The sequence below is a fragment of the Sitophilus oryzae genome, unplaced genomic scaffold, assembly GCF_002938485.1.
Source record: "Sitophilus oryzae breed Bouriz unplaced genomic scaffold, Soryzae_2.0 scaffold_1436_pilon_pilon, whole genome shotgun sequence".
In the NCBI taxonomy this organism is placed as follows: Eukaryota; Metazoa; Arthropoda; class Insecta; order Coleoptera; family Curculionidae; genus Sitophilus; species Sitophilus oryzae.
This window is the reverse complement of record NW_022146100.1, coordinates 1,282,286-1,305,517: the sequence shown is the minus strand read 5'-3', so window position 1 is coordinate 1,305,517 and position 23,232 is coordinate 1,282,286. Positions and strand designations below refer to the sequence as shown.

General features: G+C 32.0%; 2 protein-coding genes across 4 annotated transcripts in view; both read left to right on the top strand.

Annotated features, from left to right (window-relative positions):
* Window positions 1-18,750, top strand: part of LOC115876413 (ATP-binding cassette sub-family G member 1-like) — a 48,296-nt gene extending 29,546 nt beyond the window's left edge. The window contains exons 3-11 of one of the 3 annotated variants that reach the window (XM_030892190.1): window positions 3,627-3,813; window positions 4,880-5,025; window positions 7,260-7,498; window positions 11,507-11,638; window positions 13,798-14,031; window positions 14,109-14,225; window positions 14,281-14,381; window positions 16,875-17,030; window positions 18,103-18,750. In XM_030892190.1, the coding sequence (XP_030748050.1) occupies window positions 3,627-3,813; window positions 4,880-5,025; window positions 7,260-7,498; window positions 11,507-11,638; window positions 13,798-14,031; window positions 14,109-14,225; window positions 14,281-14,381; window positions 16,875-17,030; window positions 18,103-18,459 (1,669 nt within the window). In that variant the 3' untranslated portion in view covers window positions 18,460-18,750. The remainder of the gene's footprint in view (window positions 1-3,626; window positions 3,814-4,879; window positions 5,026-7,259; window positions 7,499-11,506; window positions 11,639-13,797; window positions 14,032-14,108; window positions 14,226-14,280; window positions 14,382-16,874; window positions 17,031-18,102) is intronic. The other 2 variants (XM_030892192.1, XM_030892191.1) reach the window with 2 other exon arrangements.
* A 3,299-nt stretch (window positions 18,751-22,049) lies between these two features.
* LOC115876412 (THO complex subunit 2) overlaps window positions 22,050-23,232 on the top strand; it is a 74,875-nt gene continuing 73,692 nt past the window's right edge. The window contains exons 1-2 of the mRNA XM_030892188.1: window positions 22,050-22,152; window positions 22,573-22,738. Of these exons, the coding sequence (XP_030748048.1) occupies window positions 22,574-22,738 (165 nt within the window). The 5' untranslated portion in view covers window positions 22,050-22,152; window position 22,573. The remainder of the gene's footprint in view (window positions 22,153-22,572; window positions 22,739-23,232) is intronic.

Here is a 23,232-nt window from a genome sequence, read left to right as displayed (position 1 = left end):
CAAGTCAATACGTCTTGCTTAAAAATAAATTGCATCTATTTAAATTTGCCGCCACATTTGTTGCACTTTCCTGGGTGGCTAGATGGCGCCACTTCAATATACAGATTACAGATTTCTTTACAAATTTGAAACCGTTTTGAAACTAAAAATGCATGGGAGTTAGCGTTCTTCTTTGGTGTGTTCTGTGGTTTTATGTTCATTTGTAATTCCGGTTAACCACAGATCGAAACTGGATGGTACGACATCCGAAATTTGAAGTTATCGTGTGAAATAAAAAAAGCCTGTCACATACATCCGAAAGTTCGTTCCAAAATTTGACAGTTTTAACATTTTTCTGCTGCGCTGAATAGAGATTCATGTCATGTTTTATTGAGAAACACTTATAAAAAATAACTTCCTCGCCAAATATCCCAAGAAATTGCCCACTTCCCACTAAACTTGTTTTTAAAACAAATGTTTTAAAAAAGTGAGGTTAAAAACACACGATATATCGTGGCTAAAAGTTAAACAAAATTTAACTTTATACGACGTCGGATGATTAGTTAAAATTATCGGATAAAAATTGTTGTCAAAATATTTCGACCAATAGGAGCACCGTCGGATCGTCGTGTCATCGGATTTCGGATGCATGAGACTCCGGCTTAATTCGGTTAACCACAGATATAATATAAAATACTACTAATTTTTATCTCGATTATTTCGAAAAAGATAATTCGAATTAGTTAGTTTAAATTTACTATCGAATTAGTCGTATTATTTAATTCGAATTTTCCCAACACTACTAGTTAATCATATCACCCGTTGTCCATATGTTAAACGTCTAACAGTCTAATTAGTTATTCTATGTTCTATGGTCTAACCTATCAATGACCGTGAATCGCCCTGTATAATATATATTACATATACAATATTTAATAGCGAAATGTAATGCACATATACAGATATACAGATCATGAAATTGTGTGTGTGTGTGTGTGTAGCAATCACAACCCACAAAAAAGACTAGAGTTTTATTATTTTAAGTGCAAGTTGAGTACATCTGCACTAAGCGTAAACAAAGAGACTAGGTACAGTTTAGGTGCACTGCACGACTACTTTACACACTGAATGAATCGATTCCAATCTTTGTTCGAATACCAGAGAATCAACCGCTGTAAAAATTCCGTGGAAGGTAATTGGTTTCTTTCTCATAAAAAGAACCTTGAATTTTGATACTGGTAACTATAAAATAATTATGCTTTTCTATGTAGGTAAATAATTGAAATAAATAAGCAACTTGTAATATTAATAAAAAAAAACGTACAAATTTTATATTGTTTTACAAGAGGTACTAATAAATCTAATAATTTATGGGCGATTTTTAGCTGATGTGTTAACTCTAGAAGAACTGAAATCAGTGATATAAATACACGTTTTGTTTGAAATTCTAGGCGTTCTCAGTGTTGCAAACTTTCTGAAATATAATTGCCCACGAAAACGGTTAAAATATCTCGTTTTTTCTATAAATTTCCACGATTTCTCAAATCCAATACAGTTTCGTCAACACAATACAGATATCATGCATTTTAAGTGAAAATTCAAACAGTTTCGAGAAAATTTCGAAAATACCAGATCAAAAAATATATTACTATGCATAAAAATTAGATTGTTCTATATCCATTTATTCTCGATCTCTTTCTCTCTAACATACAATGTATGTATCTGTTTTTATTTAAATTTAAGGCTTTTGTTTTAAGCGGGTGAAATTGCACCACTAAACGTTCGTTTGACAAATAGGCGGCAAATCGGTTCGTTTGAAAAGCACCGATTGCCTGATTTGTTAGCAAATTCGAATGTTTCACACTTTGGAATTTCGTGAAACCAGCTGCTTCAACTCAATTGACTGCCCAATCGTTCGTTTGAAAAGCACTGATTGCCTGATTTGTTAGTACATTCGAATGTTTCACACTTTGGAATTTCGTGAAACCAGCTGCTTCAACTCAATTGACTGCCCAATCGTTCGTTTCAAAAGCACTCATTGCCTGATTTGTTAGCAAATTCGAATGTTTCACACTTTGGAATTTCGTGAAACCAGCTGCTTCAACTCAATTGACTGCCCAATCGTTCGTTTCAAAAGCACTGATTGCCTGATTTGTTAGCAAATTCGAATGTTTCACACTTTGGAATTTCGTGAAACCAGCTGCTTCAACTCAATTGACTGCTCAATCGTTCGTTTGAAAAGCACTGATTGCCTGATTTGTTAGCAAATTCGAATGTTTCACACTTTGGAATTTCGTGAAACCAGCTGCTTCAACTCAATTGACTGCTCAATCGTTCGTTTCAAAAGCACTAATTGCCTGATTTGTTAGCAAATTCGAATGTTTCACACTTTGGAATTTCGTGAAATCAGCTGCTTCAACTCTGTTGACTGCAATCGTTCGTTTGGACAGAACTGATTGCCTGATTTGTTAGCAAATTCGAATGTTTCACACTTTGGAATTTCGTGAAACCAGCTGCTTCAACTCAATTGACTGCCCAATCGTTCGTTTCAAAAGCACTCATTGCCTGATTTGTTAGCAAATTCGAATGTTTCACACTTTGGAATTTCGTGAAACCAGCTGCTTCAACTCAATTTACTGCCCAATCGTTCGTTTCAAAAGCACTCATTGCCTGATTTGTTAGCAAATTCGAATGTTTCACACTTTGGAATTTCGTGAAACCAGCTGCTTCAACTCAATTGCCTGCTCAATCGTTCTTTAATACTATCAATACTAGAGATAGCTAAAAAAACATTTAAATAATCAAATGAAAGTTAAAAATCAGATTTAAAATCTGATTAAGTTATTCTAACACTATACATACCAAACAAATAGGCGGAAAAAAATGATAGTTTTTAATAAACAATGCAGACGAATAATTACTACTTTTGTATTTTAGGTTTTTATTTTTTTATGTTGTTTTTAGTTAATGTCTTAATGTCTCCACTTCAGTTATTTTGTGTTGAAATAATATTTTGAAATACAAATAAATCAGCATAAAATGAGTCTTATATTATTTTATATCCCCTTATTTTGTTCTATATCCCTAAAATCGGCTCAATGCACAGCTAATAGATACATTCGTTCTATATCCAAATCTAAAATCGCTAATATTTTTTAAATAAAGCTTCTAAAAGTAAAATACATACCTATTTTTGATAGATTTTTATATTACCTTTAATCTATATGTTTAATAGAACCATTTTGGTATATAGTGTTCACGGATATCCAGTTTAAACTTTAAACCTTGTTTTCTCAGTTTCATCGAAATGGTCTATAGAACAATCTTATTCTAGGGTGACGACATGTAGGTGGTGTCCCATACAAATAGGAGTCATATTGACATCAAAATCAAATTTCTCATATCAAAAAACTCCCAGATACTAATTTTCATCCAAATATTGACGTTACTTCATAAATTATTTGAATAAAATCAAAATAAAAATGAAACTTCTACACCCTGTATCTCCGAAACTGAACATTTTAGGACATCTATTTATACGAACTTTTTTTGCTTATTTTTATCTGCAGAATTTGCTGCCGAAGTTTCACCACCTTGTATATTTTAATCCGTATATTTCGATATACTAAAATTATTTTTTATTTCAGAACCCGCAATATCACAGGAGAAATTCATACGAATGAAGTTCTGAGGGATGAATCGAGCTTTAGAAAAAAATCTTGTTATATAATGCAAAATGACAATCTTCAGCCTTTACTCACAGTTCAAGAAGCTATGGCAGTAGCTGCTAGTCTTAAATTGGCATCGAATAATAATAGTGAAAAGGAAAATAGGGTATGTTTTTTTAATTATATTAAGTCATTACACTAAAAACAGGTTAAGATTATGCGATTTTATATTTTTGGACAAAAATCATAAAATTGAATAAAACATTCCTATGGCTATCAGCGTTTTTCCCGAATCTAAATCCCAAGAAAATCAAAAATTTTAGAATAATTGTACATATAAAATGACAGCGATCTTTATTTCATAGCCATCGCTGACGCCTTTTTTCTATGATATTGTATTATTTGCAAATATAATTTTTCGAAGATTAATAACAATACATCATTATTAGTAGATATTGAATATTTTTTGTAAAAATAAGATCGATTTTCAAACCCCAAAATTTAAAATATATTTTAGATTTTACCCATTGTCTTATATACCTATTCATTATTTGTATATTGTAAAACATTTGCTGCATTTGTATAGTTCATAGTTTATTTGTCAAAGTATTTATTCCTATAAATAGGTATATTATATTTATTAACTGTATATTATGTATATTTCATGTAAACTATATCATTTTTAAAATACAAACAAAAAATACGAGGAATAATTATGTTTTCCATGTATTCTACAACGTATTTATTAAATCCGTAGTATCTAACTAGCGTGCCGTCATAAATCTCGCTCCGAGGCTGTTCTACTAGAGACGGCATTGGTCTTATATTTAGAAATATCAAAAGCTGATGACATTTTACTTTTGACAATTATGACATTTCGTGTTGATTTTTGCAAGAAGAGGAAGAACTGTCACTTGTTTTATTATTTTCCTTTTCTATTTCACGAAGAGTTACCTATCTGATTCGTTCAGGCACTCAATTTAAAGAATACCAGTAGCTTTTTTGATAGAGGGATTTTATATTTGCTATGTTGGTAAAAAATAACGGTCAAAATTCAAAGTTATTCATTTTATAGACTATATTCATGCGTTAATATGATAGAGATAACAATAATATTTGTTGGGGAACAGTAAAACTCAATATTTAGTTAAAAATTTTGAATGAACTGAAATATATCTTATACATAAACAAGTTGTTATATATTAGTACTAAAAAGGAAATACTGCTTTTAGGTTAAAGAAATATTGCAATCAATGAGCTTATGGAATCACCGGAAAGTCCGAACGGAATCATTATCTGGTGGTCAGAAGAAAAGATTATCGATAGCCTTAGAATTATTAAAAAATCCACAAGTTATGTTTTTTGATGAACCTACAAGGTATTTATATGTTTCGTTATAACATAATAACAATAATATGCTATAGTTATATTAGTCATTAACGGGGATAATAAGGTTCTCTTTAATTACATACTATACGGGCCAAGTGTACTTGTATCAAGTCAACCAGATGCTGCCATATAAATATACATATTGTTGCGAAACCAGCCCCGCACTAACATGACCTTCTAGAACGGCAGGGACGCGACGCGACGGCGCGACGATAACAACTACATTACAGTTGAGGGTTGGAACCTTTGGTGCTACACAGCAAAATATAACACTAAATCACCACAATACACCAAAACACTTTTACTTTTACACTGGACGCACGTTTCGCTAACCATCATCAGCAGATGATTATAAACTAAAATATAATCTACAACAAATTATTAGCACTATACACAAGTTTATAATTGACATTCATAAAAATTCCTTTTAGACCAGGTTTGATAGACAGTTATCCCGTTTAGCGAAACGTGCGTTCAGTGTAAAAGTAAAAGTGTATTGGTGTATTGTGGTGATTTAGTGTTTTATTTTGCTGTGTCAAGACTTAGCTAAAATAAATGACTTAGTTTTACATAAGATATCGTTTTCGTGGATTTCTACATTTCCTGCTACAGTTCTGCTGTTTTATTCCAGGCTAAGTTGAATTAATCAGGATATGTTAGCTATTCAGTTTAATTAGTATTTAATATTCGTGGCACTATCATTATTTTTCAACTAGAGTACCGTATGATCAAAAAACGGCGTTTAGTTAGCTTGGAAATGAACATCGATGACATTTCTTATAAATAGTTACAATATACCTTTGAATAAGAAGACTAAGGAAGGAGCATATCAAAAATCTTAGGTCCACCGCGATGGGACTCAAATATGGCCGACTTAAATTCCGGTTTGTCAGTGCCGTTCTAATTTTATTTAAAAAATGTGAAACTATGATGTAGGGTAGACGTGAGGTAGACTCAATTTTTTTTTTATTTTACGTTGTGAATAAATGTTGGTAGTTATTAAAATTGTTATAAAAACATATTATTACAATAAAAATAATAAGTTTTAATAATTATTTATTAACACAAACATCCGATACGCTACTGAAGCAGGTAAGTCAAATTGACGTATCTAAATTCTTTGACACCTAATCTTTGACAAGTAGTACATAAAAGCAAAAATGCAAAATAACATATATAATTAGTTAATTTAAATGAATTTCATAAATGATTGGTTTACTACACGTATGTACATTACTTACATTACTTACTAGCGAAAAGTTGTTCCATTATTTCACTCGATTTTTGCTGAGATCTACCGCACGCTACACAATCAACCATTTTAGAGTCTTTTTCGATAAATCCCGATAGTGTCACTGTTAACTTAAGTTCTGCCACAACTTCCATCTAGATTTACTACCTTTATACAACTATCAGTAGTAGAATAAATAATAAATAACATAAAATAAGCTCCGTAAAGACTGACAAATCCACAAAATTTCAAATCAAATTCAAATGTGTCAAATGAATCGTCAAACAGAACTGTCAAGGATCCCCACCCTGGATTCCTTTTTCCGCCCACCATGCATGAATACATGGATATCATTACGCTCCTTCCTTAAGCCGGAGTCTCATGCATCCGAAATCCGATGGTACGACATCCGAAATTTGAAGTTATCGTGTGAAATAAAAAAAGCCTGTCACATACATCCGAAAGTTCGTTCCGAAATTTGACAGTTTTAACATTTTTCTGCTGCGCTGAATAGAGATTCATGTCATGTTTTATTAGAGAAACACTTATAAAAACAACTTCCTCGCCAAAAATCCCAAAATTGCCCACTTCCCACTAAACTTGTTTTTAAAAACAAATGTTTTCAAAAAAAGTGAGGTTAAAAAACACACGATATCGTACAAAAGTTAAACAAAATTTAACTTTATACGACGTCGGATGATTAGTTAAAATTATCGGATAAAAATTGTTGTCAAAATATTTCGACCAATAGGAGCACCGTCGGATCGTCGTGTCATCGGATTTCGGATGCATGAGACTCCGGCTTTAGTCTTCTTATTAAAAGCAATATACATATAAAATGACAGCGATCTTCATTTCATAGCCGTCGTTGACGTCGTTTTTTATTGTATTTTCTGTAATTGTTAGGATGTCGTCTGTTGAAATTTTTCCTGACTTCACAACTACTAAAATCAATTACTATACAATTATTAAAAGTAATATTTTCTTTTCAGTGGACTGGATAGCCTTTCTTCAAAACAGTGCGTGAAGTTACTTAAAGACTTGGCTGCTATGGGTCGAACAATAATTTGTACAATACATCAGCCAAGTGCAATTATTTTTGATCTCTTTGATCATTTATACGTATTAACCAATGGGCAGTGTATGTATCAAGGATCAGTTAAGGGTGTTTTACCATATCTAGAAGATATCAACTTAAAATGTCCTACATATCACAATCCAGCTGATTTCTGTAAGTAAACAATATACAGGGTGGACCGAATCAGGGCCGTTCCTGGCGAGCGTGCAGTGCGTGCACGCACGTAGGTGCAACATTTTGGGGGCGCAAAATCGAAGTGTCAATCAGTACTTTGTAACAAAAAACCGATACGCTTTCTTGTTAGTAAACAAATACTTAAACATACATCATAGGATAAAGTTTGCTTAGCGTCTTTTTTGCGTTGGCCGCACAGAATAAACATGTCTAGGGCAATCAGTCGGCGACATATTGATCTCATCTATTTATTTTTCATTATATTCATTTTATGGAAAGCACTGTTCATTAAAATGTTGTATCGTATGTTATACGGCTTGTTTCTCTTTACAATTTCCTGTCTCACAATATACCCTTTGTGTCGGGGAAGGGATCATAGTTTCATAGTTGTCGATTTTCGACAGAAATCAGTGCATGTATATTATTTCGTATATTTTTCATTTTATTGATTTTATGGAAAGCACTGTTCATTAAATTGTTGTATCCTATGTTATAGGGCTTGTTTCTCTCTACAATTTCCTGTCTAACAATATACCGTTTGTGTCGGGGAAGGGATCATAGTTTCATAGTTGTCGATTTTCGACAGAAATCAGTGCATGTATATTATTTCGTATATTTTTCATTTTATTGATTTTATGGAAAGCACTGTTCATTAAAATGTTCTATCCTATGTTATAGGGCTTGTTTCGCTCTACAATTTCCTGTCTCACAATGTACAGCTGGTTCCAAAAAAAATGAGTACGACTCTGTACACATTTTTTCTAATACTTGGGCAGTGTATATTTATGTGTCAAGTATTTTGACATGTTAAGGTTATTGTGACATTGTATAAAACAACTTTGCTTTTGACAAAGTGGCAAATAAATTTTTCAGAACGTCAGCATGACATGAATAGAGAAATGGGGGACTGGTATCAGAGAATATACTGCCCGAAATAATAAAAATATGTTTTCAATCGTATTCAATTTTATTGGAACCAGCTGTACCATTTGTGTCCGGGACGGGTTCATATAGTTTCATAGTTGTCGATTTTTGAAAGAAATCAATACATGCATATTTTTTCCGATTTTTAGTTTATTGTTTTTATGTATTTCATATAAAATGGGTCAGTTTTTTTTCTTTATGGTACTATTTTTGTGGTTTTGTTTGTTTTCTTTATTTAATAAATGTTTTTATACTTTAATTAGAATATATAGTTTTCTTACATTTCCAATCACATATTGCTCGTTTGTCGCAGAATATAAATTCTTTAAATTTTTGAGATTAAGATTAAAATGTATAATTGATTTAAATATAAAAAGGGCGCACCAAAAAATGCTGCACGTAGGCGCCAGATGGCCCAGGAACGGGCCTGGACCGAATTGTATTTGGAAAACTTTCGCTGCATATTCTACAGATAAAAATAAGTAAAAAACTTCTATAAATGTATGACCTAAACTGTTTAATTTCGAAGATACAGGTCTAGAAATTTCATTTCTATTTCAACTTTTTCTAAGTAATTTCTAAACTAACGTCGATATTTGTATAAAAATTATGTCTGAGAATTTTTTGACATAGGATATTTAATTTCAAGATGGCTCCTACTTGGAGGGCACCCTGCCCACATATTTTTAACTGGTTTGAAAAGTACTAAACTTTTCCTCCGTACCTGTATAAAACTACCGAAGGAAAAAATATTAATTATCGCCGTTTTATACGTAAAAAAAAAGAGCTCTGGGTAGAAATCGCTATGAGTAATGGTTCTCGAGATATTTGGAATCTAAATAATCAATATATTGATAAAAAAAGATAGACTTGAACTAAAGTCGTCATTGTTCTTGAAAAAAAAATTTAGTGGCAAGAGAATTTATTTTAGCGTAAAAGAAAATATTTTGCCTGAAGAAAAACTCTCTTAACTGAAGAAAACTGGTTCTCTTGAAAAATTCGAAAATTTCTCTTGAATCTATTTTCATTCAACCAAGTGCTAGTTACTTTGTTTTAAGATAATAAGAAAAATACGCTAGGAAGTACTTCATTCAAGAAACATGGCCATTTTTCCAATAGCTAAATACTCTTTTGATGAAAAATAATAACGACACGCAAAGACGATGACGAAGGACGGTAAATCGGCAATCAGTCGGCAGTCCGATCAGTCACATGATACAAAGAAAACAAGGTATGATATTGCGCAGGTTGGTCACTACGTCACAGGTGATAAAGGGCACTATTGGTCGGCAAGCTCTGCGCACCAATTTCAAATTGTCAAACACATGACACATAATAAATGTATCATAACTTTTCAAATGTCAAGCTCGATGATCTGACATAACTTTTGGGGTTATGTCCTAATTCTTCCCTATTTTATGTCTTTTTTTATTGAACAATATGGATATTTTTTGTATGGCGTATGACGTCACAGGTGGTATGCGCAAACTGAACGAAATTAGGGCCGCTATCGATCATACCTTGTTTTCTTTGTACCATGGATCAGTCATACGTCACATTTCATAGGTCGCACCTCATAGTACGCACGGGTTTTGTTGCTAGGAATTTTCCACTTGGAATTTTGCATAATTTGCGTTTTAAACGCATATCGTATAACAAATTAGTGATCGTTATTAACATGCATTTGTCATTTTTTATGGACAAATTTTAGGATATATGGATTCTTTAAAGGAGTTTCTGAAAAAATGGAAATTAGAGCATTTATTTGCTATATTTGAAAGTAAGAGACATTTACCTAATGCACCTGTTTAGATAATGCATGCGTGATTATATATGTGCGTGATTATAGATAGAATAAGAATATAGGTATCGATTTTTTCATGCAAATAATTACAAAAATTTTAGAATTTCAAGTCGTCGTATTAAAAAATTCAAAATGCGACCAAAGCTTATAATTTTAATAATTTATTTGCTTTACTATGATTAATTGTGATGTAACATTTTTTATAATTTGTAGAGTAATGAACCACCCCAAAAAATAACAGGGAGTGAAGAAGCAGAAATAACTACTATCGAGGAAAATAATATCACTTCACTTACTACAGACCAGGAAACCCTAAATTTATCAGAAAATAATATACCTCGTAATATGCCTGTATATGATGTATAGGCTTCTCTTAGATCAAAATAAATTTTAGTTGAGTCAATAGTATTCGCTAAACCAAATCAAGAAATGTCCCTTTTCAATCAAGAATTTTTGCCTGAATCAAAGAGACTATTGTTCTTGTAGCAAGAACTTCTTTGCATATTCATTTTGGGTCCAGAGTGAAATACTTTGGACAGATAGATTCTTCTATTATCTGAAGTAATTTTTTAAAGCTTATGAAAAGATAGTTAATGCTTTGGACAAAGAAACGTCGTTCTTGGCCCTATTGAAAAGCGCCAATCTTTTGAGTCAAAGTCATATTCATTTCGACCGAGAGATCCTTTTTTTCAGTGATACATGTTATCAATGTTATCATCGGCAAACATTGAACATGTTGACAAGATAATTAGACTTAAATAATAAGTTTGAAATATTTTTATGTCAAACGTTCAACAGAAACTTGTATGGCCACTACATGTATTAACTATTTCTATTCCAAACATCTTGAAAACGGTTGTTTGTCGCGATTTTTATCAAAAGACCTTTTTATACCTACATAAAAAATGACGAAAATGTATATTTTTTACTATTTACTATTCAAAACAGTTAAAAGTCGTGTAGGTGGCGCCTCCTACTAATTTCTTATATAATACACCAATTTTTATCCAAACACCGATTATTATAGTTCAGAAATTATTTGGAAAAAATCGAAATAAAAATGAAACTTCTACACCCTGTATCTCCGAAACGAAGCATTTTAGGACATGCGTTTATACAAACTGTTTTACTCATTTTTATCTGCATAAAATGCCGAAGATTCCGACCACCTTGTATATTATTGATTGCTAAAATTGTTAGTTCTTAATTCAAAACAAATGTGTATTTTACTTTTTAAAAAACGTACTGAAATATTTCAGTACTGGAAGTAGTAAATGGCGAACATGGTGATTATTACGATGCTTTACTTGAAAAATCAAATAACGGATTAACTCAGGATTGGCGGAGAAATCAAACAAATTCACTAAATTTACAATCGTTGGATCACGTGGGTAAGACAAAATAAATTATAGGACAGGTTATGATAATAGTACAATACGTCATAGCCCGAGTGGGTATACCCTATACTTTATAAACTACCGGGTTCCAATGCCTCTGATCATTTTAGCTACCTTTCTACCTAATGGTTAATGGAAAACTTTTGATCAAAAGTCAACCATTAGGTAGAACAGTAGTTTTATATAACATACGTTCATTTATTTTTGTTGTGAAACACCCTGTAGACCTACAAGTTTTTAAAATGTAATTTTAAAATAGATCACTTTTAGGTCAATATTACACTATCAAATTTCTTTGTCAAAGATCTTTTATAAAAGATATTTGATGAAAAATTTGACATTGTCAATATACAATATTGGTAATTATTGGGAAAACTGGAAATCGTCAAATTTTCACCAAAATTGGTATACAGCCTATTTTGACGTCGTAGATTACGAATCTGAACTTTTTTCTTGGCGGTCTCTTACCGTTTTTCAGAAAAACGGAAAATTATTTCAATATCGAATTTTTCTTAATTTCTCATATTTTTAAGGTTTTCTAGCATATGTTTTGTTGGGTATTCAATAAACAATGATGTGATTGCTATTTTCTGTTACTTTTTTAATCAATTCTATGCATAATAGAGGAAAATTTGCTAAAATAAATTTGTAAACAATCTGAAAATGTTGGGTTATGTGTTTCTGGCATTTAAAGCAACGTTGCCAATGCTAAACCTAAATTTAGCGTGTTTTTTTCGCTCATTCTGGGATTACGAAAGGCGGTCGCCAGAAGAACGGCTCCTTCCCATAATTGCTATTTTACCAACGAGATCTAACTATTTATAACCACGAAGTCGCACGAAAGAGTTTTGATTGCATTGGTTACAACTTCCATGCGGAGGGTGTTAATCTTTTGTTGTTATATTATATCAAAAAAAGATTAACCCCCTCCGCAAAGAAGTTAAAAGCAATGCAATCAAAACTCTTTCGTGCAACAATAATTTTTGGGTCGAAACGACGTTGGATATCGATGTTGGCTAGCAGCCTAATTTAGTTCAAACTGCAACGTTGTTTAAAATCCTAATTCACAGAAATACAAAACTATAATAATATGGCGTCTAAGTCGCTATAGTAAAAATATTATTTTTATGATTTAGTTAGAGACATGTGCCAGATGGCAGTAAAGGAAAACAAAACAAAAGTATTTAAGTGTGGAGGATGTTTGAAGATCATAATTATTGAAACACTTTAACCAACTCTGTAACTCGTTACCCAAGGCAAAAAAGTTAAACGCAAACAACTTTATTGATAAATGAACCGTCTGACTGAAAAAGAACAATGGGCCTTAAAATTTAAGATTTAAAAAATTTCTTGAATTTTTTTTTTAAGTAAAATGAGAATAATTTATTCGTAGTCGAAACAAAAATTGTTTCCGCGTGTTGTTTAGGGTCAAATATTTCAAGTTAATGTTTTCAAAAAGCAGGAATTGCTTTTTAGGAACGAAACATTTTCTTATTCAACAACATGGCGGCTTTCACTTTGTTGTTTTGGAGATTAAGATGGAGTAGTTCGAGTAGTCGCATACTGGACTAATAAAGTCGGAGTTCAGCCTTAACAGGTAGTATACTACAGCACTGAACTGTCTGACTGAACAGAACAATGAAGTGAAAATTTAAGATTTAAGGTTATGGTTCAATACAGTTGCAAAAAGGTAGTGGCTCGACGTCCTACCAACGTAAGAATAAGGAAATCTAAACAACGTTGGAATTAGTAAAACAGACGACGTTTGCATAACGTTGGAATAGGTCCTGAAAGTAACGTCGGAAAACTCTTTATTGCCCAACATTGTAACTACGTTGTCTGAATCACCTAAACATCACTTAAACAAAAAAGGTTACAAGACAACGTTTATTCGACGTTGCAGAAGCGTTTACTTTGTGGTAGTACTAGTTCAACGTCGGCACAACGTCAAGGTACGGAACTAACTATTTTTTGTAACTAATCCAACGTTGTGTTTAGTAAACATGTGGTCGCAAGTCGTGAAAATGCTACTTGGGTATGCTCACAAAATTTCATTTCAATACAAACTGTCGTTCTCCTTGGAGCCTCCGCGTCGTGTGAGAGGTGCCACCTATGTAATTTCTTATAGTTATATACTTTTTCTTATTTTTCAGATAGAATGATGAAAACTGGGAAGATTACCCCTGTTCATGCGGTACCGATGACGTTCCCCAAAGTCACCGACTGTGATAATTGTGATAAATCAGTGCGTGAAGCCGATATATATCCCACATCATGCCTTTACCAAATTTTAATTTTAGTTAGGAGAACATTTTTAATTATATCTAGAGATAGAACCCTTACACTTAATAGGATACTTACTCATTTTTCTATTGCTATATTTATAGGTAAGGTTATATTATATTAATCTCATTTTTTGTAACCAAGGATAATTTTAGTTTAAAATTACTGTATCTATTTCTAGGTTTTTTATATTTTGGAATAGGAAAGGATGCATCGACAATGTTAAACAACTTTAATTTTATGTTTTTTAGCGTAATGTTTTTAATGTTAACTGCCTTTAATTGTGTTACCACAACATGTAAGTTAAGAAATGATGATTGAATTATTTTTTTAATCATATAGTAATGTTTCAGTTCCGTCCGAATTGCCCATTCTAACTAGAGAACACTTTAACAAATGGTATTCTTTGAAATCGTATTATTTAGCAATTACAATGGCCGATATTCCTATTCAAGTAAGTTAATAAAATATACAGGGGTGGCGCCTCTCATACGCCGCAGAGGTAGTTTGTATTGAAATGAAATTTTGGCAGCATATGTAGGTTACCTGAAAGCATTTTATAAAAATATATAGAAGTATACAGGGTGTCCACAAATAAAGTTACACATCAAAGTTGTGTTTTTTCTAATGGCACACCCTATATATTAATTGATTTTTGGATTCTAGTAAAAAAATAAAGGTGAGTTTTATTAAAGAAGCATATACCTAAAATCTAAGGATTCTTGGAAAATTTAATATTCTTGAACCTTGTTTTTAAAAATTCTGATTTTTTTTTAATTTTCTTGGGATTTAGGTTCGGGAAAACTCTAATTAAGTTTTCATTTGGTTTTTCGTATCTTTATTTCCTTTTTAAAAGGAAAAACAAACGTTTCGGCCAACATTACAGCCTTCATCAGTGTAGTGTCTATAACTACATTACTATTCTACTCTATCTATATTCTATTCTACAATCTAATAGAATCATATCTCTGATGTATATAAGTTTGCATTTTCGGTAAATTTCTGAGATTTTTTTTTGTGTTTTAACTTACACAAAATGATAACTAGTTGTTAAAGTTGGACTAATTAGACAGCTATATTGAAGTAACGTCAGACCATATCACAGCCATCTAGATTTTATCAAATAATAAAGATCTACTCTGATCAAATCATGTATGTTAAAATATCTAGGAAAATCTTTGTTTGAGGGGTAGGCAACCTTAATGAAGAGGCATGAATTCTCCATTGAATATCGGAATAATATACTGGGTGTTCCATTTAAAATGCTTTTAGAGGTTCCAATGTTCAATATTAATTTTGTCTCACCCTGTATAACTTTTTCGATCAAGTTTTAATTTGATTTAAAGTACAATAGTTAATTTAACTATATATACCGGGCTATACCGGGTAAATTCCAATTTAGGAAGCTTTTACTGTAATTTAAAAATTGTTCTTTATTTCTAAGAAATGTTAAATACGTCAAAAACTTTACATTTTAGTCATACTTCTTATAGACTTATAAAACTCACCTTTATTTTTCTCCCAGAATCTGAAAATCAATTAATGAAAACTTTGATATGCAACTTTTTTTAGGGGCACCCTGTAGAACTCTCTATATTTTTAAAAAGTGTTGTGAATTAACCTACATATGCTCACAAAATTTCATTTTTCACGTTTGAAAAAAGGGTTCTAAAATATAAAATTCTATAATATATACGGGTAAAATTTTATTGCCCTATTAAGGATGATTCACGGTACACCGGACCGTACCCGAGCCGGGTACGTTCAGTAAAGTAGACACCGAGCCACGTCCGGGCCTTCAATATATGCAACACCGAGTGGACAACGGGGATCATGTCCGTGCCGATTATATTCTAGAATACAGTGTTGCCGCAGTGGTACATTTGTACCAAATTTGATACTTTTAATTCTATTTGGTACAGTGGTACTACATTTTCAAATCCAGGATGATTCGGTACAATAATTATTTCCCACGCGCACCGAAAATGAATAGATATTTTATAATTATCGTCGTTGATATTGCATTAAACGCGCTTACCGATACCATTCGGAGACAATCCGCATTAATTAACGACGTATTATAAACGTTGTAATGTCTATAGGGTTGCCTGTATTAAATAACCCGAAGAAAAAACTTAAAAATTTGCTGTTTCTAACATGCTTCTATATTTGCGTTTTTTTTTTAATAAAATTTAAGTTTTCCAAGTATCGTGTGTAGTATTAGAATTACTTACATTTCTTCAACCTATACATACTTATAATTGGGTTTTCTGAATTTCTATTTCATGTTTTTTGTCTCGATTTGTGTCTTTCTCCAGGAAGTTTTTTTATGTAGAAATTTATGAAGAAATTCACAACGACCAAACCGGTTAAAGTAATTTGCAGATGTATTTTGTTGTGCTTTAAAAAATTGTGCCAAAGTGGTACATTTTTAGTTTATAATGTGGTACGCGCTAAATGTTGGGTGCGGCAACACTGCTAGAAAACAGTCGCTATAGGCCCGTAGACGAACGAAGTATTTAGCCGCGGCGGCTCATTTATGTTTGCCGCAACGGGGCCGGAACGTAGCGGATACGAGGAAAAATGTACACCGACATTTCTTGGACGGGGCACGGACGCATTCCGGCGAAGCTCGGACCGTGCTCGGCTTAGCATGAATGTATAAGTATAAATAACATTTGACAATGTTTGGCCGTGCCTTCACCGTCGCACGGCTCCGGCCCGTCACGGTGTACCGTGAATCATCCTTTATACAATATGATTGAAAAAAGAACCGCGTCAGCGATCGCTACGAAAATCGATGATTTGAAACATCGATCGTCACTTCCAAGGAAACTGGACACCATTTTTTTTCGATCATACGGTACTTATTCTTATTATTAATAATATTCGAAGTTGAGTAGATTCTATAAATTTTACACAATAATCGTTTATGATTTTTTTTCAGATATGTGCAACATTGATTTACGCGTTAATAACATATTTTCTTACAATGCAACCAATTGAATTATTTAGGATAGTATCCTTTTTATTTATGTGTGTGTTAATATCAATGGTTGCTCAAAGTTTCGGATTATTTATTGGCGCTTGTATGGATGTAAAGGTAATTTATAATTATTTCATATATTTTTCACATTTTTTATAAAAAATATATTATACCGTGCTGGCAACTGTTACTTTCGGGTCGGCATTTACATGTGTGGAAGTAAATCGCATAGGAATCTTATTAAGTCGGAGTGAGAGAAATGCGCCCGACCGAGGCGACGCGCGACGATGTGCTGTTGCGGCGTTGCCGATACGCCTTTCCCTATCAAGTAAAGTAAAATCACGATCGCAAACCGCTTATTTTTAAAATACTTTTTTTTCAAGAGATAACTAGATAAAATCATTAGACATGTTTCTGAGCATCTGAAATGGAATTATAAGGATATCGTTAGTTTTTAACACATAACAGGCCATAACTCAAGAACCACTTTAGATATTGATTGGTTTTTTTATTTTCAAGATCGGATATTTTACAATATGTTTACATAAGAAAAATTCGATAAGGTTGTTTTTTTCTTTCAAAAATTGTAAACAATCCATCCATTTACTTTTAGAGCATAGCAATTTTCAGCAATCGTGTAATTTTTTTATTGATATTTTCACATATTGTCTACAAAGACAATACAGCAGAAATATTAACAAAGTTCTTGATAAAACTACAATCTATTATTTCTAATAGATTTCGAGATATTGATTTTTGAATTCAGAGTTCTAATAGCGCAACCACTATCGAACACCCTCTCAATTTCACTTATTTTTACCAAAAATGCAAGTGTTTCCAGCTTGCATCGTGAAGCTGAACGCATGACGTACACCTTTCCCTAGAACTTTAAGTACTGACAGAGGTATTGATTGGGTCGACCGGTCAACTGCGACAAATCTCCTTTATCCCCTTCCACGTCTCTTAGCGATGTGCACAGTTTCTCGGTTTATTTCATACGTTTGGCAACGTGTTTACTGTCCTCTCTTTGTTCAGTACATTATAAACGCATTGTACTCTTCTTACATACGGAAATCTCGACCCAAGACTAACCTTTGCCAGCCCTTGGTATATTATTTTTAAATGGTATTAAATTGATATTATAATAAAAATTATTTAACTATCTTACAGTTTTTTGTTTTTTTTTCAGAATGGTGTAATCTTTGGTCCATTTTGTTTTTTACCATTTACTATATTCTCTGGATTTTTTGTTCAGCTTAACGACTGCCATCCATACATGCGTTGGTTATTCCATATTTCCTTCTTAAAATACGGATTTGAAGGATTAGTATTATCTGTACTAGGTTATAAGAGGCCAAAGTTGCCTTGTAATGCGGACTACTGTCATTATGTCAATCCACAAAAGTTCCTAACCACGAGGGATATGGGTGATGCCAATTATTCATTAGCTGTCATCTTTTTATTAGGACTAGTTTTTATTCTAAGAATAACTGCCTACATTGCTTTAAAAATACAACTAAGAAGAAACAGAAGCAAGAAAAATTAATTTTTACTCACAAACTACCTCTATAAACTATTAAAAAAGTGAAAAGGTGTATATACTTATATACTTATAAAATAATTAACTAGAAAGAAGTGTCAACTCTGTATTAAATCGAGGAAACACGATACGCCACCGAAAGCCTTCGTTGTCGTCTGGAGAACTAATTTTCCAATTGACAGGTTGACATGATGGCTTCATTCTTATTTCCGTTTCCGGTTATTCAATGGCGGGCCCTCTTTCAGTTTAAATGTATTTTGTACTCTTTCCTATCATGAATAAAACAAAATAAAATCTTATTCAAACATATTTATTTGAAATATGACACAACGTGACTAAATAAATATAAAAAATAAAGAATTGAATGATTTCTACAGCAATTACTTAATTATATGCAATTTTAACGTAAATTAGTAAGGTATAAGCATGACTTACAGTAATTTGTAAATAAATACACGTATTCACAGCCTTCAGGGACAGAAAACGGGGGCAGGAACATGAAAACGGGAGCATTGTACAAAGAGCTGAAAACAGAAAAACAATTTTTTTATACTAAAATTAACAATGTAAAAATATCAATAGGTATAAAATATAAATATACTGTTTAAAAAAGCGTCCATTACTCCCAAAGAGACATTTATAAATCAAAAAGAAGCAAAAAGAGACTTTAGTCAGATAACAATATTGCCTGGAAACTTATTATATGGTGAAAATAATATATAAACTTATTATATGGTGAAAAGATATAGACTCAATGGTTATATAAAAATTGATTTAAGGACACATGAGGAAACACACCACAATTTTTAGACTAATTAGAAAACACCCTGTATATTGTCAACTTGACAATGATTGCTGATAAATCAAAAAATACCTTTTCAGTGAAAAAAGTCCGATTTTCGCAGGAAAAACTTTGGTTTTTATTGAATTTGGGCCTGCGTCTGCAAATACCGGTATGTTTTATAATTTTCTATCTATCTAAATTTTAAATATCATAGTCAGAAATAGTTTTATTATTTATTAAATGTAAAAATGGTATACTTATAAGTTTTATCAAATATTGTGATTTACTTTCTACCTTGTAGTCAAATTTTATTTATAATACACTGTAAAATATATATATTCTTATGTTTTATTAAAGTTACTCTGATTACTAATATATCAGTGTAACTTTAAAAATAAATCCTTTGAATTCAAATATAAATATAAAAAACATTTACAGCAGAAAAGGCGAAGGCGTTGGTTAAACGTAGTCTCCACTAAGAACACGGGGGGGCGCTTTGACCTAAAATTTTACTATTAAGTTTCATATCTATCTAATAGTAGATTATTTTCTTTTATCTATGGATAACAATCAGATTGTATCAGTCAGATTTATTGCATTATTGACAATAAATCGCACATACTGGAGATTACTAATGTTGGCTATAGTTAAAAATGATCTTACCTTGCTGTAAATTGTTTCCATTTTCAAAAAAATCGCCGATCATAAACATATAACAAAATTTTCTTGCATCTAAAAAATACAGAAATATGTTTATTTACTACCTATTTTTAATATACATGGGACATACCCAAGAACAGTTAACCTAATAGGACTGCTCATTCAGCCAAAAGTGTCCGCCAGGTGCATGCGAAAACTACTCGCTTTGTGACGTCATTGTAGCCCTTGTCATGGTTATTAGTCCTTATCCGGCAACCAATAATACACACACGTGCATTATTGGTTACCGAATGCAAAAAATGTTTATTGCAGAAATTGTATTTCTTTGATTATAATTCCCTACGCCACTGGAGAAATCCATGCTGAGTAGCATTATTTATAGTTTTAAACATTAATTATAATACAGGATATTGAAAACACTACTTGGAATTATTAAAAATAGTTTGGTTTGGATGTGGTACAAAACATATTAAAAGTATTTTACATATTTTTACTGCTATTATGAAAAAAATGTACATTTTATGACCACTGTGATGACCACATAACAAAAGTTGTGTATCGATTTTTACCTGTGAAATGTAATACTAGCCACTTTTTTCTCGCTTCGGCCTTTGCAACCCTTTTGCAGCCATACGCTGAACATCTCACCCATAGCTCACCATACTAAACAACGCAGTTTATAAATTTAAAACAAAACAGTTGTCACCAAAAACATAAAAATTCGTTTGGTGTCACCTCGAAATCTTGTCACCAAAGTATGGCCGCCGATCGAATTTTTAAGCCCCGTTCTCAGAACTGCGTCGTGTCGACAGCGACACTGATTGACACTTCAAACGACCAATGGGAGCTGTACGAAATTTAAAATTGACAGCTGTTTGAATTTTGCACAAATCTGATTGGTTCTTTTGTCGTGTCGCTGGCGACAGTCGCAGTTCTGAGAACGCGGCTTTATAGGATACATTGGATACATTAAAATACGCAACCAACCGTCATTGAACCGTCCAATCAGATCAAAGGAGTAATCGTCGTAGATCGTGCGTTATCGATAATGTTCGGTGCCTGGAGAAAATTGACAATTGACAAGAGAATTGTTTATTATTTTTCACACATCATATTATTTAGACCCCTCATACAAAGCTAAATTATTCATAATATCAATAGTTTATTAACGTAGTTTTCATGTAGTTAATGAACGGGAAAAGACGTAGTTTTTGAAGAAAAACTACACGTAGTTAATCAGGTAAATTACGTCTTAATTATTCCTATTCCGGAACCCCTGTGTCTAAGCCAGGGTCTGGAAAACTATGTTACTTTTACAAAAACTACATAAACTACATTACATGTAGTTAATGTAGTTTATGTAAGAGAATTGTAGTTTATGTAACCTATAATGAAATATCAAAGGTTTGAGGTGAGGGTTCAGGGAGTCAGGTAGTTAATTAAGACGTAATTTACCTGATTAACTCCACGATAGTTATCTCAAAACTGTCGTCTTTCCAACACATTATGAAAAAACCACGTTAATAAACTTTAATGTATTGATATTATGAATCATTTCCTTTGTATATGAGGTGTAATAGAGATAATATGATGTAAATATTATATTTAAAACCATATATTTCTTCTGTTTTCTTTAAATATTATGTGTTTTTAAAGCTTCAGCTTATTATAAACTCACTTCAAACCTCTGATATTTGAAAGTTACATACATAGGTTACATAAACTACACCCTCTCCTCTCATAAACTACATTAACTACATGTAATGTAGTTTATGTAGTTTTAACCTATGTATGCAACTTTCAAATATCAAAGGTTTGAGGTGAGGTTAGGTTAACAAGTTGAAGCTTTAAAAACACATAATGAATTTAAGAAAACAGAAGAAATATGGCTTTTAAATATAATATTTACATCATCATATCTCTATAACACCTCATACAAAGGAAAATTATTCATAATATCAATACATAGTTTATTAACGTAGTTTTCATGTAGATAATGAACGGGAAAAGACGTAGTTTTTGAAGAAAAACTACACGTAGTTAATCAGGTAAATTACGTCTTAATTAACTACTTCCGAACCCTGGTCTAAGCCTTCGCTCATGCCATGAACATCTGTGGCTAAGAAGCAAGTTGACATGGTTGACATCTGTGGTTGACATCTCTGTTGACGGCAAGTAGTGTTTTGTGAAAATGGCTCATAATTTTTCTGCAGATATTTGGAAAAATTGGGAAAAAAAAATGGTAAACAAGAATTGTAAGTATTGCTGGCATTTTAAATATTAATAAAGTATGTATCAATGCAGTCACTATATTATCACAATTCCTAAACAAAATTTTTCAGGCTGTTTATACAAAGTTTAACATGTGATTTTAAACTTTGTTTTTTTAAATTATACTTACTATTTATTTGAAAATCGTAGTACAATAAATTATTTACTTCAGTAGTTAGTTACTGTATTGTGTATGACGTATTCATGAATTAAATTAAAGTGAGTAGGTACATAATTTCTTTTCAGAGTTGTGTTTTCAGTAATAAGTAATAATATAGTTTTTTTTATAAAATACATGTAACAAGAAAATTATTAAAATGAAAATATAAACACTGTTACAATACAAACATATGGACATGCATGCATATATCTGTGGATGTACCCAGAACTTGTTTTTGTTTTAGTATGAAAAAATGTGTATCTTTACTAAAAAATGGAAACAATAGTCCTGTTTTCGATAAAAATAGAAAAGTATCTCCAATTATAAATAACATTAACAGCCTAATAGAAAAAGGCATTAAAGGAGTAATAAAAAGAGAATCTGTTATTTCTACTTTACAGGAATTAGTTGTAAGTATAAAGCTGGATTTATAAACTTGGAAGTTGACGTTCAGTTGCAGTTGGATGTTTACGGCAGTTGAGGTTCAATACAGTTTACATTTATAAACTGTTAGCTTCGGTTGTAGGTTAGGTTTGGAATAGTGAATATTTCAAACATTGAAATATTTATTTTTCAAATGAAACAGAATAATCCAAGATTGTGTAATATAAACATTGGTTCCAGTCGATATTACGGACATTCAAAACGTTAAATTTTCCATACAGATTAGGTAAAAACCAAAGATTGGGTTGAACATTTTAAAACTCAACTGCCGAGTTTATAATTCCGAAAGAAAATTTATTGCATTTAGGTTAGCATGAATTAGCCAGTGGTCGGACAATTTAGTAAAAGCTGAGTTTAAATTGTTGATTAAATTTTCTTCATTGGTGACATGGAAATGAAATTTTATAAAATGTACAGGGTGTTTCAAAAGACATGTGCCATCTCTCGTGGGGAGATTCCT